Below are 17,322 nucleotides of genomic sequence, written 5' to 3'. Positions count from 1 at the left end.
GTTTGTTACCAAGTAAACTTTTTAAGCTTTTCAACCTTAAATAAGCAGGTCTGATTTTGAAAATTTGCATAACAGTGCTGGTTGATTAGCTTAGAAATGCAAATCATATAGTCAAAGTTTTATTTACGTAAAATAAAACGATAAATAATTGTTTTTTTCTAAACCTGTTTAAAAGATTACTGCTAATTATGTTTGGATTTGCGAATGACAACTAACCTACCCTTTACACAGCTCTTAAAATAAGAATTTAATACGAAAAAAATCCAGATTATTAATATTTTCCAAAAATTAATGTTGTTTAAAATTTTTAGAATAATAGTAGTGACAGTTGCTAAAAATATTATTTTGTTTAAACCTAACGTTTTTTATCTCAATAATTTTTTTTACAGCTTTACAAAATATTTTTTAATTTAAATCAAATTAACTTAAATTAGCTGCTAACAAATAACCGTTATAAATTGTTTAATATAATAAGATAAGTTATGAACGTTTAAAGTACTTTTTTATAGAAGTAAGGACTAAATTTCAAGCAGTAACTTCACTTAAAACTTTTTATAAGGCAAAAAAATATTGATTTCAGGTAAATCGTTATAAAATTTAAAATTCTTGTTTACTGTAGTTATACATTCTTAAAATAAAATTTAATTTGTTTTTATACACATTTGTTTCGTTAAATTTGTATAACAAACGAAAATATTCTTCTATAAATAAGTTTTATTTTTGATATCTTATAAGAGAGTCTATATATACAGGTATAAGTATGTTAATGTTTAATGCTGACTTAATTTTATTAAATCGATAGTTATAAATTATATCAAAGTTTAAGCTTAGTTGCTGCTTTATATATGTGTTGAAAACGGTTTTAACAAAGGAACCAATTCAAGTTGAAGATAGATACAGTCACTAGTTAATATGTTTTACTGCTGAACGATTTACTTAACTGCGACTTTTATTCGAATAGTATTTTATTTATCTGTACACTTCACAACTTAACTAAAAATTTTAACTTTTAAGTAGAGTATACACTATAGTTAAATATATATATCTATAAATAGTTATAGTAACCGTAAAACAAACTTTTAAAAGATATTCAGCACTAAACACAAAATAATTTTTTTTTTCTGTGATTTAAAAAATATGTTTCGAGTACTACCAAATCGTATTTAAACTTTTCTTTGTTAAGAACATTAGTAGCTTTTTTTTTATAAAATATATTATACTATGCTCACTATGTAAAATTAAAACTACACTTGTATATATTTACCCTAAATACAACTTTTAATAATTACAACAGTACAAGAAATAGCTGTTATGTACATTATTTTTACAAAACTACTTCAATAAAAAAACAAGTAACACTCGAATTTAATTAAAACAACAGTTTAATAAAACACAAACAATTCAATGTACACGCTGTAAAAAAACATTTTATGTAATATATTTTTTCAAAATACAAAATAATATGATGATAATTTGATATTTTGTTTTGAATCACTAGTTTTATTAATATACCAAATATTCATGTAAAACGTATATAAAAGCGAATTTTGAAGTTATTATTTTCTTATATTTAATAAAAATTTACACCAAACGATTGAAAGCCTCCTTGAGAATCGAGATGTCACCTGAAAATTTTTATTATATTCAAAATTAACAAAAAAAAGAAATTATTTCAGATACAATCTGAGTTTAAAACAACATCAACTTTTTGTTTATACTGTAAAATTAATCTAAGTAAACAAATCAAGAAACCTTTTAACTTAACAAATTAAATAAAAATGAAAAAAAAAACTAACTAACATTAATTAAAAAAAATTTATGGATTTTGTAATAATTTTTTATTACACTGCTATCAAAACAACTAGGGAAAATTTGAAGTGAAACTATAATGTTAAATTAAAAAAAAAAAACTAATCAAACCTTGTACATCAGAAGTGAGGTTCATTATCTTTTCTTTGGTGTCCATAACTTCAACGGATTGAGTGTAAGGATTATATCTGAATATTGGAAGGTATAAAAAAAATGCATTTTATTGTATAATGCAAGATAATTTACATGAAAGAATCGCCCCTGAAGGTATAAAATAAATTAACATAACATATACAATAAAAGGTAATATACGTAATAGTTGTAACTCAATAGTGTAAGGTTGAAAAAACAATATAATGTTACATATTTTTATACTAGCACTATCAAATATGTTTAACTTTTTTGTTTACTGAAGACTTTTAAAATCTGGGAAAGTAAGTGCGTCGATTGGCAGAATGTATAAACCATCAAAAAACATTTCGATACAACACACACTTAAACTAATACAATTTTTTTATTAATATATATATATTTTACCTGACTGCAAAAGGTCTGTCTATCTTGTCGCAGAGGTCCTGCATCTTTCTCTTCGCCTCCTCGAAAGACCCCGCCACGAAGTAGACTGGCTGGTAGGATGTGATAGGGTATTCCTGAAATAAGTATATTAAAAATCGTTAAAAAAACGTCAAAGTGGTAGAAATTCGTGACAAAATTAAAATAAGTTTAAATTGTAAGAAAATTTCTTTTAAGATAAAAATTTGTAAAAAAAAGTTAAAATAGGTAGAAATTTGTGAAAAGAAGCTATATGCAGGTATAAATTTCTAGAATAAAGAATAAACTTTAAAATAAAAGTTTATACCTGAACTCCAGTTTTTTCAGGTTCGAATTCCCTGATTTCAGGTTCACCGGACAGACAGTATTCCAGTTCCCCGAAACTTGACAGAAGTCCGGCACCGTAAGCTTTCAGTTCCCCGTTTTGTTTGCATAACCCGAACTCAACAGTAAACCAGTAACACTGTTTATTGAAAAAAGTTAAACTTATTATAAAGTACCAACTTTGTGAATATCTAAGTTAGTATTTATTATAAATGATATGAATTTTGATAAAAAGTAAATAAACAAATAGGATCCAAGAAACTTTTTAATAGTAAATTCAAACGTAAACAAACAGTGGCAGTAGAAGCTAAACAATAAAGTAACACGAAAATAATGGTCAAAATAAACAAACCTTTCAACACAACATAAACTTATGTCGAATGTTATTTATAAACATTCGACATAAGCTTACTTTTAGTCGAAAGATACTGTGAATAAACAATAAACAAACAAACAGTGGCAAGCTTAAGGATCCAATCATCGGATGCTCCCAGTGATGCGAGACCAATTTGTTGGGAGAATTGGGCGAATGTGGGATCTGCCAACAACGCCACGTGACCTATTAACTCGTGACAAATATCCCTGCAAGTTAAAATGTCGTGTTAATATCAACTGGCGACAAATATCCCTGCAAGTTAAAATGTCATGTTAAAATCAACTTCTAACATATGAACCTATGTTAAAATGTCGTGTTAGTACCAACTCATTACAAATATCCCTGCAAGTTAAAATGTCGCGTTAGTATCAACTCGTGACATATATCCATGTGTTTAAATATCGTGTTTATTTTATAAATAAAACGTATTATTTATTATTATATTTCATTATTTTAACATTGTACTGCAGGGACGTAGCTTTCTCAAAAAAGTTACGAATCTGCAAAAATTAAAACATATTAAATGACGCGTAATAACGTCCTAGCGGGAACACAGCAAATTAAACTACCTCTAATGTTATTGAATTTAATATGAAAATATGCAGTTATGTTAATACTTCAAAAATGGAATGTTGAAGTATGGATGATAACTGTATACAGAGCAATTTATTTTGCTCCACACCCTCTATGACTCTTTATGTGTTGCCACTTGTGTAAACTAAAAAATATTTCATTGAAGATGACTATAAAAAAATCACAATTTGACTCAAAAGCATTTATATTGTTTACAAAGTCAAACATTTAACGTAGTCAATAGAAACAACATTAAATTATGCAAATTTTTATAACATAAAATTGTATGATTTTGATTTTTGAAGTAAAAGCTACAGCTTCCATTAGAATCAATTTTGCAATACAGCTTTTTGAAAAATTAAATCTTTAACACGCTAAATGGATACAATTTAGATGTACTCAATTCGGTTAGTTTTTACGACACTAAAAATGCTAAAGAGCACATAAATGTCAAAATTATTTTTCAGGAGTTCATAATTAAGTATAAATGAATACTAAAAGCTAAGAAAACAGAGTCTTTTCAAGCTAAAACAAAAGCAAGTTTTTTCGCGCATAGGTATGTAACAGGATATCAAGCTGCACTTGAAAACTGTTTAGATTTGGTTGGAAGTTTTGAGCTAATAGTTTATTTAAGCGTTAAGAGAAAGCTCGCAAGGTCAAGTTTTATACTGATGCAAGTTTAATACAGTTGACAAAAGGAGAAAATAAAGTGCAGACAAGAAATTACTGATGTAATGTTGCAAAAAGTTAGGAGCGCTGCTATATAAATCAGCCACAGAAAGCAGTGGGAGATTCCAGCCACAGCCTGCTGCAGTATACGTGATAATGAAGAATAGACATTTCTTGTGTTTTATAAAGTGTGTTTTTGTTAGTGTTATTTTTATAAGTATTTCTTATTTACATTCCAAGTAGTTAAATCGTATTTTGTTTTATACATTCTTAAAGTATATTCTTGCTAGATTAAATCTTGTGTAAAGGTTTTGACCACATTTAAAGTGTTTTCTAAATTTGATGTTCTTTTCATATTTGTTAGTGTTTGCAATTGCGTTATAGTGTTATTAACTATATTAATTAGACATTAACTTACGGTTCAGGAATTTGTAAAGGCTTAGAGGAGTGAACTTTTATTTTGAAGCTTAAGACTTTAAAATTAAATAAATTATTAAACATGTAGATAAAAAATACTAACGGTTCGGGTGTGTAAAGAGGTTTTGAGGAGTGTCTGATGTACTGAGTCGAGTGGAACACTCTGAAGGCTAATCCCGCAAGGAAGTCCCTGGAAGATAATAATCCTGCTACAGGTCTAAGACGGAATCCTGACACCTCTGTTTATAAGAGTGTTGTTTGTTAGACAAAAATCTTTATACTTACTATAGTTAGTTTTTTTATCATAAACTTTATCCAAGCTATTTTTGTCTGTAATTTTTGAGTCTGAATTTAGAGACCTCTGTTGATAAAAATAATACTGTTTATATTAAAATAAAAGTTTAACAGTCTTTGTTAATTAGATTGCTATAAATTTTTGTGCGAATATGTCTTTAATTGTTTGTTAAAACTCCTGTTTAACTACTATTATTTTTGGTTAAAATTCGGTATAATTTTTAAAGTTGTAAAACTTTTGATTTAGTAAAATATACAACACGGACATCATAAATAAAAAAATTTGGTTTGAAACTTTCAATTTAAGTCTTGTTTTCATAGTATTTTGTTTTCTAGATCTTAGTTTTACGCCGACTTTCTCAATATTTATATACAAAACTTAAAAGCGTTAGAAAACAAAAAGTTAAAAGTTAAACTATTAAAAAACTAGTTTTTTTTTATCTTTTAAATTTTGTTAGATTTATATTTTAACCTCTATAACATAAAAAACTTAATAACGTTTTGGGTGTTGTATGATTCTTATAACAATAAAAAATGCATCAAAACTTTTGGCTAATGATCTTTCGAACTTAAAAAGGTATAAAAGTAAACTATTAAATAGTTATACTTTTTTTTCAAAAAGTATTTTAAAGCAAACTAAACTTTCAAAAAATTAGTCTGAAACTTTGTTTAAACCAGTGTTTTTGTTGTTATCACTGTGGCTTGTTAAGCAAACTATTATGTACGCATCACAATGTTACATCTGCAATAGGCAATCGCTTCATATTTGATGGACAGTTAAATAAACAAAGCATAAATCTTAATGTAAAAAAGCATTATAGTCAGTCTTCAACAATTTTTGATAAACGTTTTTAAACATACTTAAACTTTTTTTAAAACTTCCAATAGTAGCCTTGACTTTAAAGTTTACCATAATACTTTCCAAAATAATTTTTATTCGTTGACAATATGGTTTAGTGAATAATTCCAGGTGTGCAAGTTTAACCTCTAAGATTACCAAAAACTTGAATTTTGATCTACAGTTAAGCAAACAAATGATTAATCTTCTGTCACGTTTTGTTTAATTACGTGTTTTTATTACCACCACTCGACAAACACTGGTGTGCAAACATTTTGCTAGAAAAATATTTAATCACAAATGCAAACATGTTTTGGAAATACTTGCAAGTTCAAGCGTATTTTAGTTTGTTTTTTTAATTTTGACTTTCACTAAAATAATACATTTGTATATGAACTTAAATTGCGTAACTTATTGTAAAGCTGTTTAAACAAACATGTTTTTGATTAATTTTAAAAAACTTATAATTTGTATATGATTAAAAACAGAAATAAATCATATTAAAAACACCGCTGAAAAGTTATCTTCGTGATAATTAAAAGTTTAGTTTAAAGTATTAACTTTATATTAAAACCTAAGTTTTAGTTTTTATTGGTTTAGTATATAAAACACATGATATTTATTATTTCAGCTAAGCAGAATAAAGCAGTGTATAACAGTTTAATTAAAAAGTTATAACATTTATATAATATTGTGTGTTATACTTCCTATGCTATTATACTTATAAGTTAAATAGTAAACACTGTTTTCAGAAAACTTCTTGCAAAAAAAATCAGTTTATATCATTAGCAACTCTACTATTTTAGGACGTATGTTAATTACAAAAGTTGTAAAAATTTTAAAAGTATTTTTTCATAAAGTTTAAAAAAAGTTGAAGTGGTAACAGAAACAATGCAAGTAATCTAACTTCAGTATAACTTATAATTTTCACAACTACAACAAACAAACTTTGTAAGTACTTCAATACCTAAAAGTTAGAATTACAGTAAACAAAAAATGTGTATTAAAGCTTTTAAAATAGTTAGCAAAAATTTAAGCGTTTGTGTTTTTGCTACAACTTAAAACGTTTGCAATTAACAAATTATAAATATATCTTGTATACAACAAACTTCATAGTATGTACATTTTTAAAACATTGTTGTTTTAATGTAACTATTACCATGAATAAAACTTAATATAAACAAACTCTGCAAGTATTGAGAAATGTCCTCTAACTGAGGAATATTGTCCTCCCTCATACCGCAGTTTTCCCTCAAAAGGGGGAAAACCCTGTTAAATTCCCTGCAGGCGTGGGTGGGAAACAATTTGGTCAGATTCTTGTATATTGTCGTCCTGAAATTAAAACAAAGGTTAAAACAATTTTTACTGTAAAAGTTTATTAGTCGTCGTATTGAGGTGTATAAGTTTAAAAGTAGTTTATAAAAACTAAGAGCAAAATTATTTTTAAAAAAATTGACTTTAGCTTACGCCTACTTTTGTTGAAATTTAAAGTCAAAGTTTTTTTGTTACGCACAAACTGGTGCAAACTTCTAACGCCTAATCTCAGTTGAACCAGTTTGTAACACATTGTATAAATAACAAATTTAACAGAGTTGTAAGTAAATTATATTTAGTCATTTTTATTTAAACGAGTATAAGGTTAAGCTTAAAATATTACAAAAATTTTGTAGCTTGTGTTTAACTTTAGTTATTGGGTTTAATTTTTTTTAAGAGTTTTTGTATAGAATAGATTTGAGATCTAACTCACCAAGTGTTAGTTTCGGCTTCAGTGTACTTGACTCTTGGTATAGGCTCTCCACTAAAGTTTAATGTATATTATTATTTTTTAATACAGTACATTTAAGTTTAAAGTTTACTAACTGTTTGTAATTAAATGCAATATCAGCGAATTCTTTTCTACGTTGCCTGTAAACTGCGTCTGTGAAGCCCTGTGAATGTTTTGTAGTTAGTACTTGGAATTTTTTTTATTTACTAAAATTTCAATGAATCAAAAAGTGTTAACTTCAATTAAAAAAATACTAAAAATTTAGGCTTAATAATTGCAATGCAAGAAAAAAAAACGGTTTACTTAGTACTTACAATTTTAACAAAAAATTAAACTATTTGTCAAGTCAAAAAGGTACAAAAACCAAAATTATTAATCAGAAATGATAAAAATAACCTTAAACTTAACAACAAAAAGGCAAAAAAAAACTATGCTATCTGAGTGCAATACTCACATTTACGAACTAGCCGAAAAACAATAAAAAAACTGTATAAAAAGAAACATAACTATTATTTACTAACAGGGTGATCTGCATCTAACTCGGATCCGTAAGACAAAATTTGATTTGCAAATTCGTCAAGTTCCTCAATTCTGCGGGGAAACCACGGAGCTGTAATAATTTGTTTGTTATGTTAACTATCAAAATATAAGATATATAATAGTTTTAAACAGGTTTTTGTGAGTCAATGTATTAATACGATTGAAAGACTGTTTGAAAATATACTACTAAATTGTATAATTAAAAAAAAATGTTTTTGTTTAAGAATACTGCTTTTAATAATTAACTTTATAGTTTGAGTTATTGTAATATTTTACTGGAAAATAAAAAACAAACAATTTAAATCTTCAACTTATTATTCATTATGTATTAAATAATCCAAAAAAAAGTTTTTTTTTTCAATTGTTAGTGTATAAAGAGGTTAGTTTGTTTTAAATCACACTTAAAATATACATCTATATGTTATTAACGATATTAAATTTAGTTGTTAATATGTTACTAGCAATATTAAAGTTAGTTTTATTTTACCACTTAAGTAAAAATAAAGTTTAAAAAAATATCAATCTGTATCGTGCACATTAAATAAGAATGTTTAAATCTTATGTTGTATCGTTAATATTTTTTATTAATAAAATTAAGCTTGAAATAAAATGATACTGTCCATGCAAAACTAATATTTTTAATTTGAGTTACATTATACTTACCAGCATCAAGACCTGTACAGTAAATTAAAAATTTTATTATTGTTCTAAATAATGTTTTAGTTTTAAATGTAGCGAACTTATCAAAACAAACTCGAAAACATATTAAAATCTTTCCTCAAGACTTATTTTTGTCTAGGAAGCTTCAAATCAAGTTTACTTTATGATATACAGTGTATACATATAAAATTAAATTGATTCCGGGTTAGATAATTCAAAGCGTTAAAAAAGACTGATTAACTTAAAAATTTACTTTATTACATTTTTTAGAACTTAGCTACTCACACATACTTTATATGTTTCATAATTTAAAAGTCAGCTGAAACTTTTTTATTGTGTTGATTTTTAAAAATTTAGAAACGTAAAGTATGGCAATACTAAAATATTTAAAACATTCAAGAAAAAAGTTTAGTATGAGAAACACAAGTAAACATCTTTTAAATAACTTAAAACATATAACTTTTTAGCATTTAAAATTCAAACAACAAAAGGCTAGGACTTCTAGAAAATATATTATCATTATTTGTTATACTATTATTATTTTCGCTTAAAACTTACTCGAAGACACTTTAGTTGGATCCCTGGAAAGCACGATCACTTCAGCTCCCATCTTCGTCTTGAGATCATCAATCACCGGTTGAACCTCCTGATCGTTGCAGTTGCATGACACGATGAACTCGTAGTGATCCTTCTTGGAGTGGGAGGCGCGAGACTCGATGTGGTTCAGGTTGATCTTGTTTTCCTGTGAGGTTAAATAATGTATACTTGTACTTTGATTAACCACGGAACTGTTTTTATGTTTCTGCAGAAATTTATTTGAGCAAAGTTTTGTTTTTCACAAAAAAGAAAGAAACATTTACAGAATTTTTAAGTTTTTAGAATTTAGGCGCGAGACTCGATGTGGTTAAGATTGATCTTGTTTTCCTGTGGATAGTTATAAAAAATACATAAACTGTGATTGAAGATAGAAATATTTCTATCAAAAAAGCTGTTAAATTAATGTATGTCGCTTTTATTAAAAAAGTATATTTTTACATTATTACTCTACAATTTCTAGTAGAGATTGTTTGATTGATCTCAGAGTAAAATAAGGTTAGGATTATTAAACATTTTTAATTTAATAAAAATAGTTTTCTTAAACTCAAATTTGTTTTTTACTTTTATTAAATACTCGTTAGTAGGTGTTATTTTTACTTTTAAATTTAAGTTTTTAAGATACACATATAAATAATAAGCTATAAGTTAAAAATTATTTCAAGTTTTAAAAGAAAAAAAAGCAGTTTAAATATTAACCTTTTTAAATAAAAAGTTTAACGTTGTACATTGAACTGTATTTATAACAATACTGATAGCTATGCTTATGGTAAAATAAATTTAAAGTGTTCTCACCTTAAAAATTTCCAGAGCATTTGCGAGAATTCCAACACTTTCTTTTATTGTGAAAATCAAAGACGTTCTATTAAGTTCTGCAGAATCATGCTGTACAATTGTTTTACGAAGTTTATTTTATAGATTAATATTTTTATTTATTTTAAAATTAATTTTGTTAGCGATTTTGTGAGTTGAAACAGTAAGTTTAAGCTTTTTGTAAAAACAAATACGTTTAAAGTGATTTCAAACTATTTGAATACCTCTTTAAATTTATCTTTTAAAAGTAAAATTTGTATCTTGAGTTAAACTTTTAGCAGTTTAGCACTATACAAATCCAGTTTTAAAAACTAAAGCCTTATTTCAGTTTATTAAATAAAAAAATGTAACAATATATAACTTACGTCTTTCCCATTTGATTTAGATTTACCACCATCCATTTTAATTATTTTGAATTGTTTGCTTTATTGTATAAGCTGCTTGTAAACAAATTACAAGATATAAGAAATATGTATAAATATAAAGTAAAATAGTTTTATATTCTGAACACTGAACCAATTAACCCTTTAAACTTGTTTTTCATTCTTTTACTTTTACCATCGTTTATGTATTGTTGTAATCTAAGTCTAAAATCAAAACAAAAAAAAAGTTTAGAATTTTTTTAAAAATTTTGAATAAAATTACCGGTTACTACTTAACCTGTGTGGTACAAGTTAACAAATATTAAGCTTTAAAAACTATCTTAAATAATAGTTATACGTATACAGTCTTGTGTTTAAATAAAGCTTTAGCACAGAGATTTTTTTTTTTGTTTTTAAGCTTTGTTCTGTAAATTTTTTTGATTAGATGACCTTAAAAATTATTTAAACTTTTATCGCTAAACTAAAGTTTATTTATTTTATTTGTTAAACATACTAGTTTATGACTATCTTATGAACGAAAAAGACTTAAAATAAAAAATTTCTAACTTTTAATTAAAAAACTTCCTAACTAGCAATTTAACTTTACAAAACTCATAAAGTAATTTTTAATTTAATACATTTTTTAATAAATGAAGTTATATTTTTACATCTGTTTTTACAAAATTATAAAACAACAGCAGTTCAAAATAAAATGTTTAGTTATACTTTTGTGTTAAACTTGACTCATAATAAAAAACATAGTATTAATAATTTTTTTACCAATTTAGTCACGTTTAAAGCTGATGACGTTAATGTTTTGTCATAAATTGAAAAGTTCATTGTTATATCTTAAATATTTAGTAACCATTTAATTTAAGCTATTCTTGCTACTGGCTTTTTATTAATGTTGTTTGTTTTTTTCAGTTTCTTTAAATTTACCTTATTTTATTACTTACAATCTAAGTATCTATCCTGTATTCAATGAATTTTTAATAAAATCACTAACAAATTTTTTTAAAGACGAACAATAACTTATATTACTTGCAATTGGTATGCATTTAACTAAATATAACTTAAAAGCATGACAAAATTTTTTTAAAGCCCACTTCTTAAAAAACGTTGTAAATTTAAACATACAAAGTATAAATTTACTTAAAGCTACAAATAAAAAAACCATTAAACTGGCTCTCACTACCCTAAATAATTTATGAATCTACAAAAATTAAGTAACAAAATATTTTTTGATTACTTTTTAGAGTTATGTGTAATGTGGTAGTAAGTGAACTAAATTGTTTAGCACAGTATAACTTTTTCTGGTGTCCTTTGATAAAAATTGTAAATTACAAAAAAAAAAGACACTTTTGTAGTAGTTTCTACTTTCTAACCTTTTCTGCATTAAAGCAAAACTAAAACGGGTCTTGACTCGTTTTTACTTCAAAAAATGTACTTCAGCGTAAAATAAAAAATGAAACTAAAACAAATTTTAGCTGAAAAAATAATAACATAGTAGTTTTTGTCTTGATGTTGTATTAAGATAAAATTTGTAAAAATATTTACAATGCAACATACAGCATCAGTATATAATAACGGGTAACCAAAAAAAAATGCTTCACTTAAACTTATACAAATTATATTACTATCAATTTGTACGTATCTCTTCAAATGGATATATAGACAAAAGTTTATTAAAAAAATACTTTTTGAAGTTCTATATAAATACTATTGCTACCAATATACGCAACTTTGAACAGGACAGTTAACAAAATAAAGTTTTTACAAAAAACCACTTGTATATCCTACGACCGAGCCAGCAAAGTTTGTTTTGTCCACTTTTTAATTGAGCAGCTGATTTATTGCAATCATTGGTTACTTTATGGGCGTGATACGATAGTTTAAACTCATCAACAAACAATTATTCGCACGAAATTGTTTTATTAAATTTGTATAATTTTTTCGATAAAGTTTGAAAGTTGTTTGCTTAATTGAGCTAATATTGTTTTGCTGGTGTTTTACACAAGTATGAGCCACAATAAACTAAGGTCAAAAGAAAGTGTTTTTTCAAGAATTTGCTGTTTTATGTATCAATTAAAACTTGAATTAAATTTAAAACAAGAGTTGTTCAAAATTTGTTTAATTAAACCGTTAATCTTGTTATATATATAGTCTATTAATTATTTATAACAGTTTTGATGCTCTTTGAAACGCCTAACGTGTAATATATTTTTTGTTTTTTATAACCTTATTTACTTTTATACTTTATGCTAAACACTTTATAATAATGTTTTTAATATACTTTATGCACGTCATAGTTTGAAAAGTTTTTCATTTAGATATTTTTCTAGGAAATTAAAACTTTTTTTTTTGTTATCCTCCTAAACAAACTTTTAAGGCAAACTGTTGATAATTGGTTGTTATCTTATACATCCATTTTATTGTTCATCTTTTTTTTTTGAAGTTTTTACTTTGTAAAACAAGTTTTTAGATTTATCTGTTCAAATAAAATTTCTACCATTTTTTATAATTGAGAAAAGTTTCAACTTACTATTACTATTTTCCATACTTTGTAAATAGTGTTTTTAGTTGTTTTTTTTTTTGTAAAACAAAAATCTGTTCAAGTTTTTACTTTTCTAAAATTACTTATATCAAATCAAAAGTATGATATCTACAAGAGAGGTTTTAGTAATTAACAAGTATCCTTTTTTTACAAAAAAGTCTTTAAACTTTTGTTTTTTAATTTTGGAATAAACAGAAAAACGTGCGTAAACATTTCACTAATAAAATGAAATTTACAGAAATAAGACAAACAAAAGAGCAAACAAAGTTTTTAATTCCTTGTATAATATTGAACAATCGTTGTTTAGTGTTTATTTGTTTATGTATATTTCATGCTAACATTAATTTACAAGTATGATTAAGTTGTGTTTGGTTAGTGTGATAAAAACGTCAAAGAAAGTTTTTGGTAAGTTCACAGTAAAATAAAAATTAAATTTTAAAAAATAGTCATCAAATCAAACAATAGTATGAATAAAACAATCAAAAACTAAACTTTTATGATTTGTGTATTCTATCTTAACGTTTTTATTAAATTAAAATTAAAGCAGTTATTTTAATTCTAACATTGTATTTTCTTTTTTTAATATTTTTCAGTATAAAAAACTCCAAAAAAAATTTATGATTTATTTCAAATACTTTTTTTGAGTCTGAATACTTGTTTTTCGAATGTAAATTACTGATATAGACAGAAAAATTCAAAACTTTATGTCTTTTTGTTTTGTTCATGTCTTGAATTAAGGTTATCATCACTGCTTTAAAACTACACAAAATGTTTGGCTTAAAAAAATACTCCAAAATAAAAGTTTTGGATAAGGAGCAAAACACGGCTCATATCTAAGACAGTCAAGCAGAAGTCTCTGTTTCGCGACAAAATTTTAAGTTGAAAACTAATAGCAAAATTAAACCCTTTCTTAATTAAAATATAGACTGTTTTAATGAACAGTCCTTATTTGATAATATTTTTAACATAGCTTTGGCTTTAATAGATAGTTTTTATGTTTTTAGTGTAGTTTTTTCAAAATACTTCAGTCCGCAAAACCACTTTTCTTACAAACTTGGCTTTTTACTTATAAAATTCTGAGTTCAAGTACTTTACTAAGACGTCCTGGACAAGACGCTAAAAGGTATCCAAATGGTGTGCGACTCGGTAACCGTAAGGTTTTTACGTGCACCAGTTCCAAGAACCAAATATTTCAACCTTTTTTTTTCTCGTTTAATAAACAGTTAAAGACATTTCCAAACTGAAGTTAGATTAAACAAAGTAAATTTTTTAAGTTTCTTAAAGTTGAAAACTTAATGTTTTTTTGTTTATGACTAACTGACAAGTCCGTAAATTATCTTTTGCTGGTAACTAATTCATTTATACATTGTAGTTTTGATAAAAAGTAATAAAAATAAAAATTAAACTACTTCCTTATAAGTCTAAAAATAACTACTGAATGGTGTTTTAAAACCATTAAACAGTTTAAGTAAATTCTAAAGTAGTCAACGTCAGAGTACATCATAGTTTAGTACTCATTTGATTATAATTTTTGAACCGAAGATTTTCGTAAAGTTTTTACAATATTTTTTAATTTAAAACACTATACTTTTATGTAAATTACTTTATACTAATTTTCAGTTCTTTTCTAAAACTTAACTTTCCAGATCACTAACTGCTTGCCTTTAACCATCTTAGTTTTAAATGTTCTAATATAGTTTTTTTTTTAATAACACTGTAGGAAAATAACTTTTTTGAATGTAAATGTTTTAGTTATTATAAGTTCAAAAAATAACAGCATGAATAGTTGAGTTTTCGTTTAGTTTTATTTGATCTTTAAATTAAAATTAGACATTAGCATTCTTGTTTAGTAATATTAAGTGGGTTTATATCAAGATTTGCCAAAAAATATTACGCGATTGTAATAAGTCAGGGAAAAACTAGTAAATCGGATAAAAATAAAACTTTATTTTTAAGTACCATCTTATTGCAAGACAAACAATTTTTTTCATTACAAACTTTATAAAAAAATTTAAGCGCTTTCGGAATTTACAAACTCCCTTATCAAAATGCTATACACTCACTTGTTAACCAAACATAATATAAATAAAGTGAAACTAAATCATTTGTAAAAAACACAACTAATTTAAACGACAAGTAATTAACAAAAATGGATATCTTATAAACAATTAAGACAAAATGGATTATTTAAATATACTAATAGTTACTCTTGATCCTTTATCAGGACCAAGCTGATTATTTAAACTTGGTTGAATTTTTTTTAATTAGTAGAGCTTCTAAAGATAATAAATCATTATACAAACTGCACGTTTTAATAATTTCAAAAAAATTATAAATGTTTTTACAACTAGTACAAAATACACAATTTTCGATATGTTTAAATACCGCACTGTTGGTTGTAGTCACATGTTCTTTAATTCTGACGAAAAGTTGCCTTTCAGTCTCACCAATATACTGGTTGTTCAGATTACCTGGACACGTAATTTTGTAGACGAAGCAAATTTGATACAAGCGACTCCTTATTGAATCCTTTAGGAAGAAATATTTCCCTACTTTTTCTGATCTATATGCAATACGAACTTTTACTCCGATGCCTTCCAAAATTGCTTTTATGTTCCTGGAGAATTTCTCTGACGTCTTTTTAACATATGGTATTGTAATGTAATGTTTCTTATCATATTTATTTTCAATTAATTCTGTCTCAAATTTGTCTTTCTTTTGTATTTGTTCATCGATAAACTTGGCCGGAAAAGAGTTTTTCATCAACAGTTCTTTGACCTTTTGCCACTCGTCATTTTGTAGATCTTCTGAGATGAGATTTTTGTTTCTGTACTTCAAGTTTTTTATTAAATTTCTCTCCAACGACTGCGGTACACACGAGTTAAAATCTATGAGCACGCCCGTGCTTTTTGGTTTTCTGTAGATTGATGTTAAAAACTTGTTGTTTTTTATTGCCACCTGTGTTTCAAGATATGGTAGTTTACCTTCTTGGCAAGTCTGGATTACAAATTTCATGTCTTTATGCATATTGTTGAGTTTTTCATCAAACTGATGTGTTTGTTCTTTGTTTTGGACTTTTGCCAAAGGTAGCGATGTGAAAATTATTTTGGGAAGCTCTGCTTTAAACTTTTTAGGAAATTGGTTGAATGGCATTTTAGTAGAATGTATCTAAGTTGAACAACTTTAAGTTTATAAAGTTATTAGAATAAATAAATTTTAAAACAAAAAAAATCTTAAGGTTAAACTAAGAGCTGTAATTTTTTATAAGACTTAACAATCAGTTTAACGTTTTGCTACTTTGTTCTTAAAAACTAATTAAATTGTAGCACTGAATTATTTGTTTAGGTAAAAGTTTTTTTTTTATGAAACTTTAGCAATGAATGTTTTTGGTATTTTTTTTAGTTCATCAAACCTCAAAACTACGACCATTTATTATCATTAAAACTTTACAACAACAATAAATAATTGTGATAGTTTTAAATTATGGCCTTTTTAAATAAATCTATAGCCAACGATGTACTTTTTTATTTCAAAAAAACTTGTACCAATCAACTAAAGTTGATTTTTTATTATATAATAACAAATGTTCTCTTAATTTCATTGTAATGAACCAGTAGTGTCTGTTGAATGATTCATCATTTGCGATTTTGATATATATTTTTTTAGTATAGCTTTTATAATTAGGGTGAAATACTTTTACTTGAAAATTTGCTTATAAAACGCTGTTGATCCCTGCTTTATAAAATCCTTAAAAAACTGTGAACTCTTACTGTTATTCTGAAGCAGAAAACTTATGGTAAAGTTAATCCAAAACTTTGGTAAAAGTGTGCAAAGAATGTGGTAGTTAGAAAGTTTTGTGCACAGTTTGAGAATCACTGATCACATTTTTTAGACACCTCAATTACGCCAGTTTGAAGCACTAATTTTAAATTAAAATATGTTCGAGCCAAAATAGTAAAACCGTTTAATATTAAAATAAAAGAATACACACAAATATATAAGTAAGCATTTAGTAAAACTGAAAGTGATTCACTTATAGCTTTAAACATTTTAGGTTGACAATTTTCAAACGATATTACTCTAGACCAAATGTTATAATTTATTTTCAATCTGAAATGTTAATAACAAACTGTACAACTAATATTATAGGGTTGCCAAATGTTTTTGGCAAATTTTCCGCAG

General features: G+C 25.6%; 1 protein-coding gene across 1 annotated transcript; it reads right to left on the bottom strand.

Annotated features, from left to right (window-relative positions):
- Nucleotides 1-1,303: 1,303 nt before the first annotated feature.
- Nucleotides 1,304-10,793, bottom strand: LOC145843940 (protein henna-like). The gene is made up of 13 exons (XM_082951220.1): nt 10,590-10,793; nt 10,207-10,296; nt 9,376-9,559; nt 8,139-8,227; nt 7,713-7,780; nt 7,600-7,650; nt 7,039-7,184; nt 4,824-4,959; nt 3,141-3,267; nt 2,669-2,824; nt 2,347-2,459; nt 1,921-1,997; nt 1,304-1,625 (listed from the first exon to the last, which is right to left on the bottom strand). Exons 1-13 carry the CDS (start codon nt 10,623-10,625, stop codon nt 1,582-1,584), a joined length of 1,317 nt encoding a protein of 438 aa, XP_082807346.1. The 5' UTR covers nt 10,626-10,793; the 3' UTR covers nt 1,304-1,581.
- Nucleotides 10,794-17,322: the final 6,529 nt, after the last annotated feature.

This window comes from Thalia democratica, chromosome 9, assembly GCF_965202585.1.
Source record: "Thalia democratica chromosome 9, ktThaDemo2.hap1.1, whole genome shotgun sequence".
Classification (NCBI taxonomy): Eukaryota; Metazoa; Chordata; class Thaliacea; order Salpida; family Salpidae; genus Thalia; species Thalia democratica.
Note: the sequence above shows the minus strand (reverse complement) of the source record. Positions and strands in the feature narration are given on the sequence as shown.

Bases quoted from the DNA above. Each gene is read 5' to 3' on its own strand.
- LOC145843940 (XM_082951220.1), bottom strand. From the start codon at position 10,625: ATGGATGGTGGTAAATCTAAATCAAATGGGAAAGAC. The intron at 7,185-7,599 runs GTGAGTTAGATC...TTTTAATTTCAG, and splicing joins GAAGCCGAAACTAACACTTG to GACGACAATATACAAGAATC. The intron at 1,998-2,346 runs GTAAAATATATA...TCCAATATTCAG, and splicing joins GACAGACCTTTTGCAGTCAG to ATATAATCCTTACACTCAAT.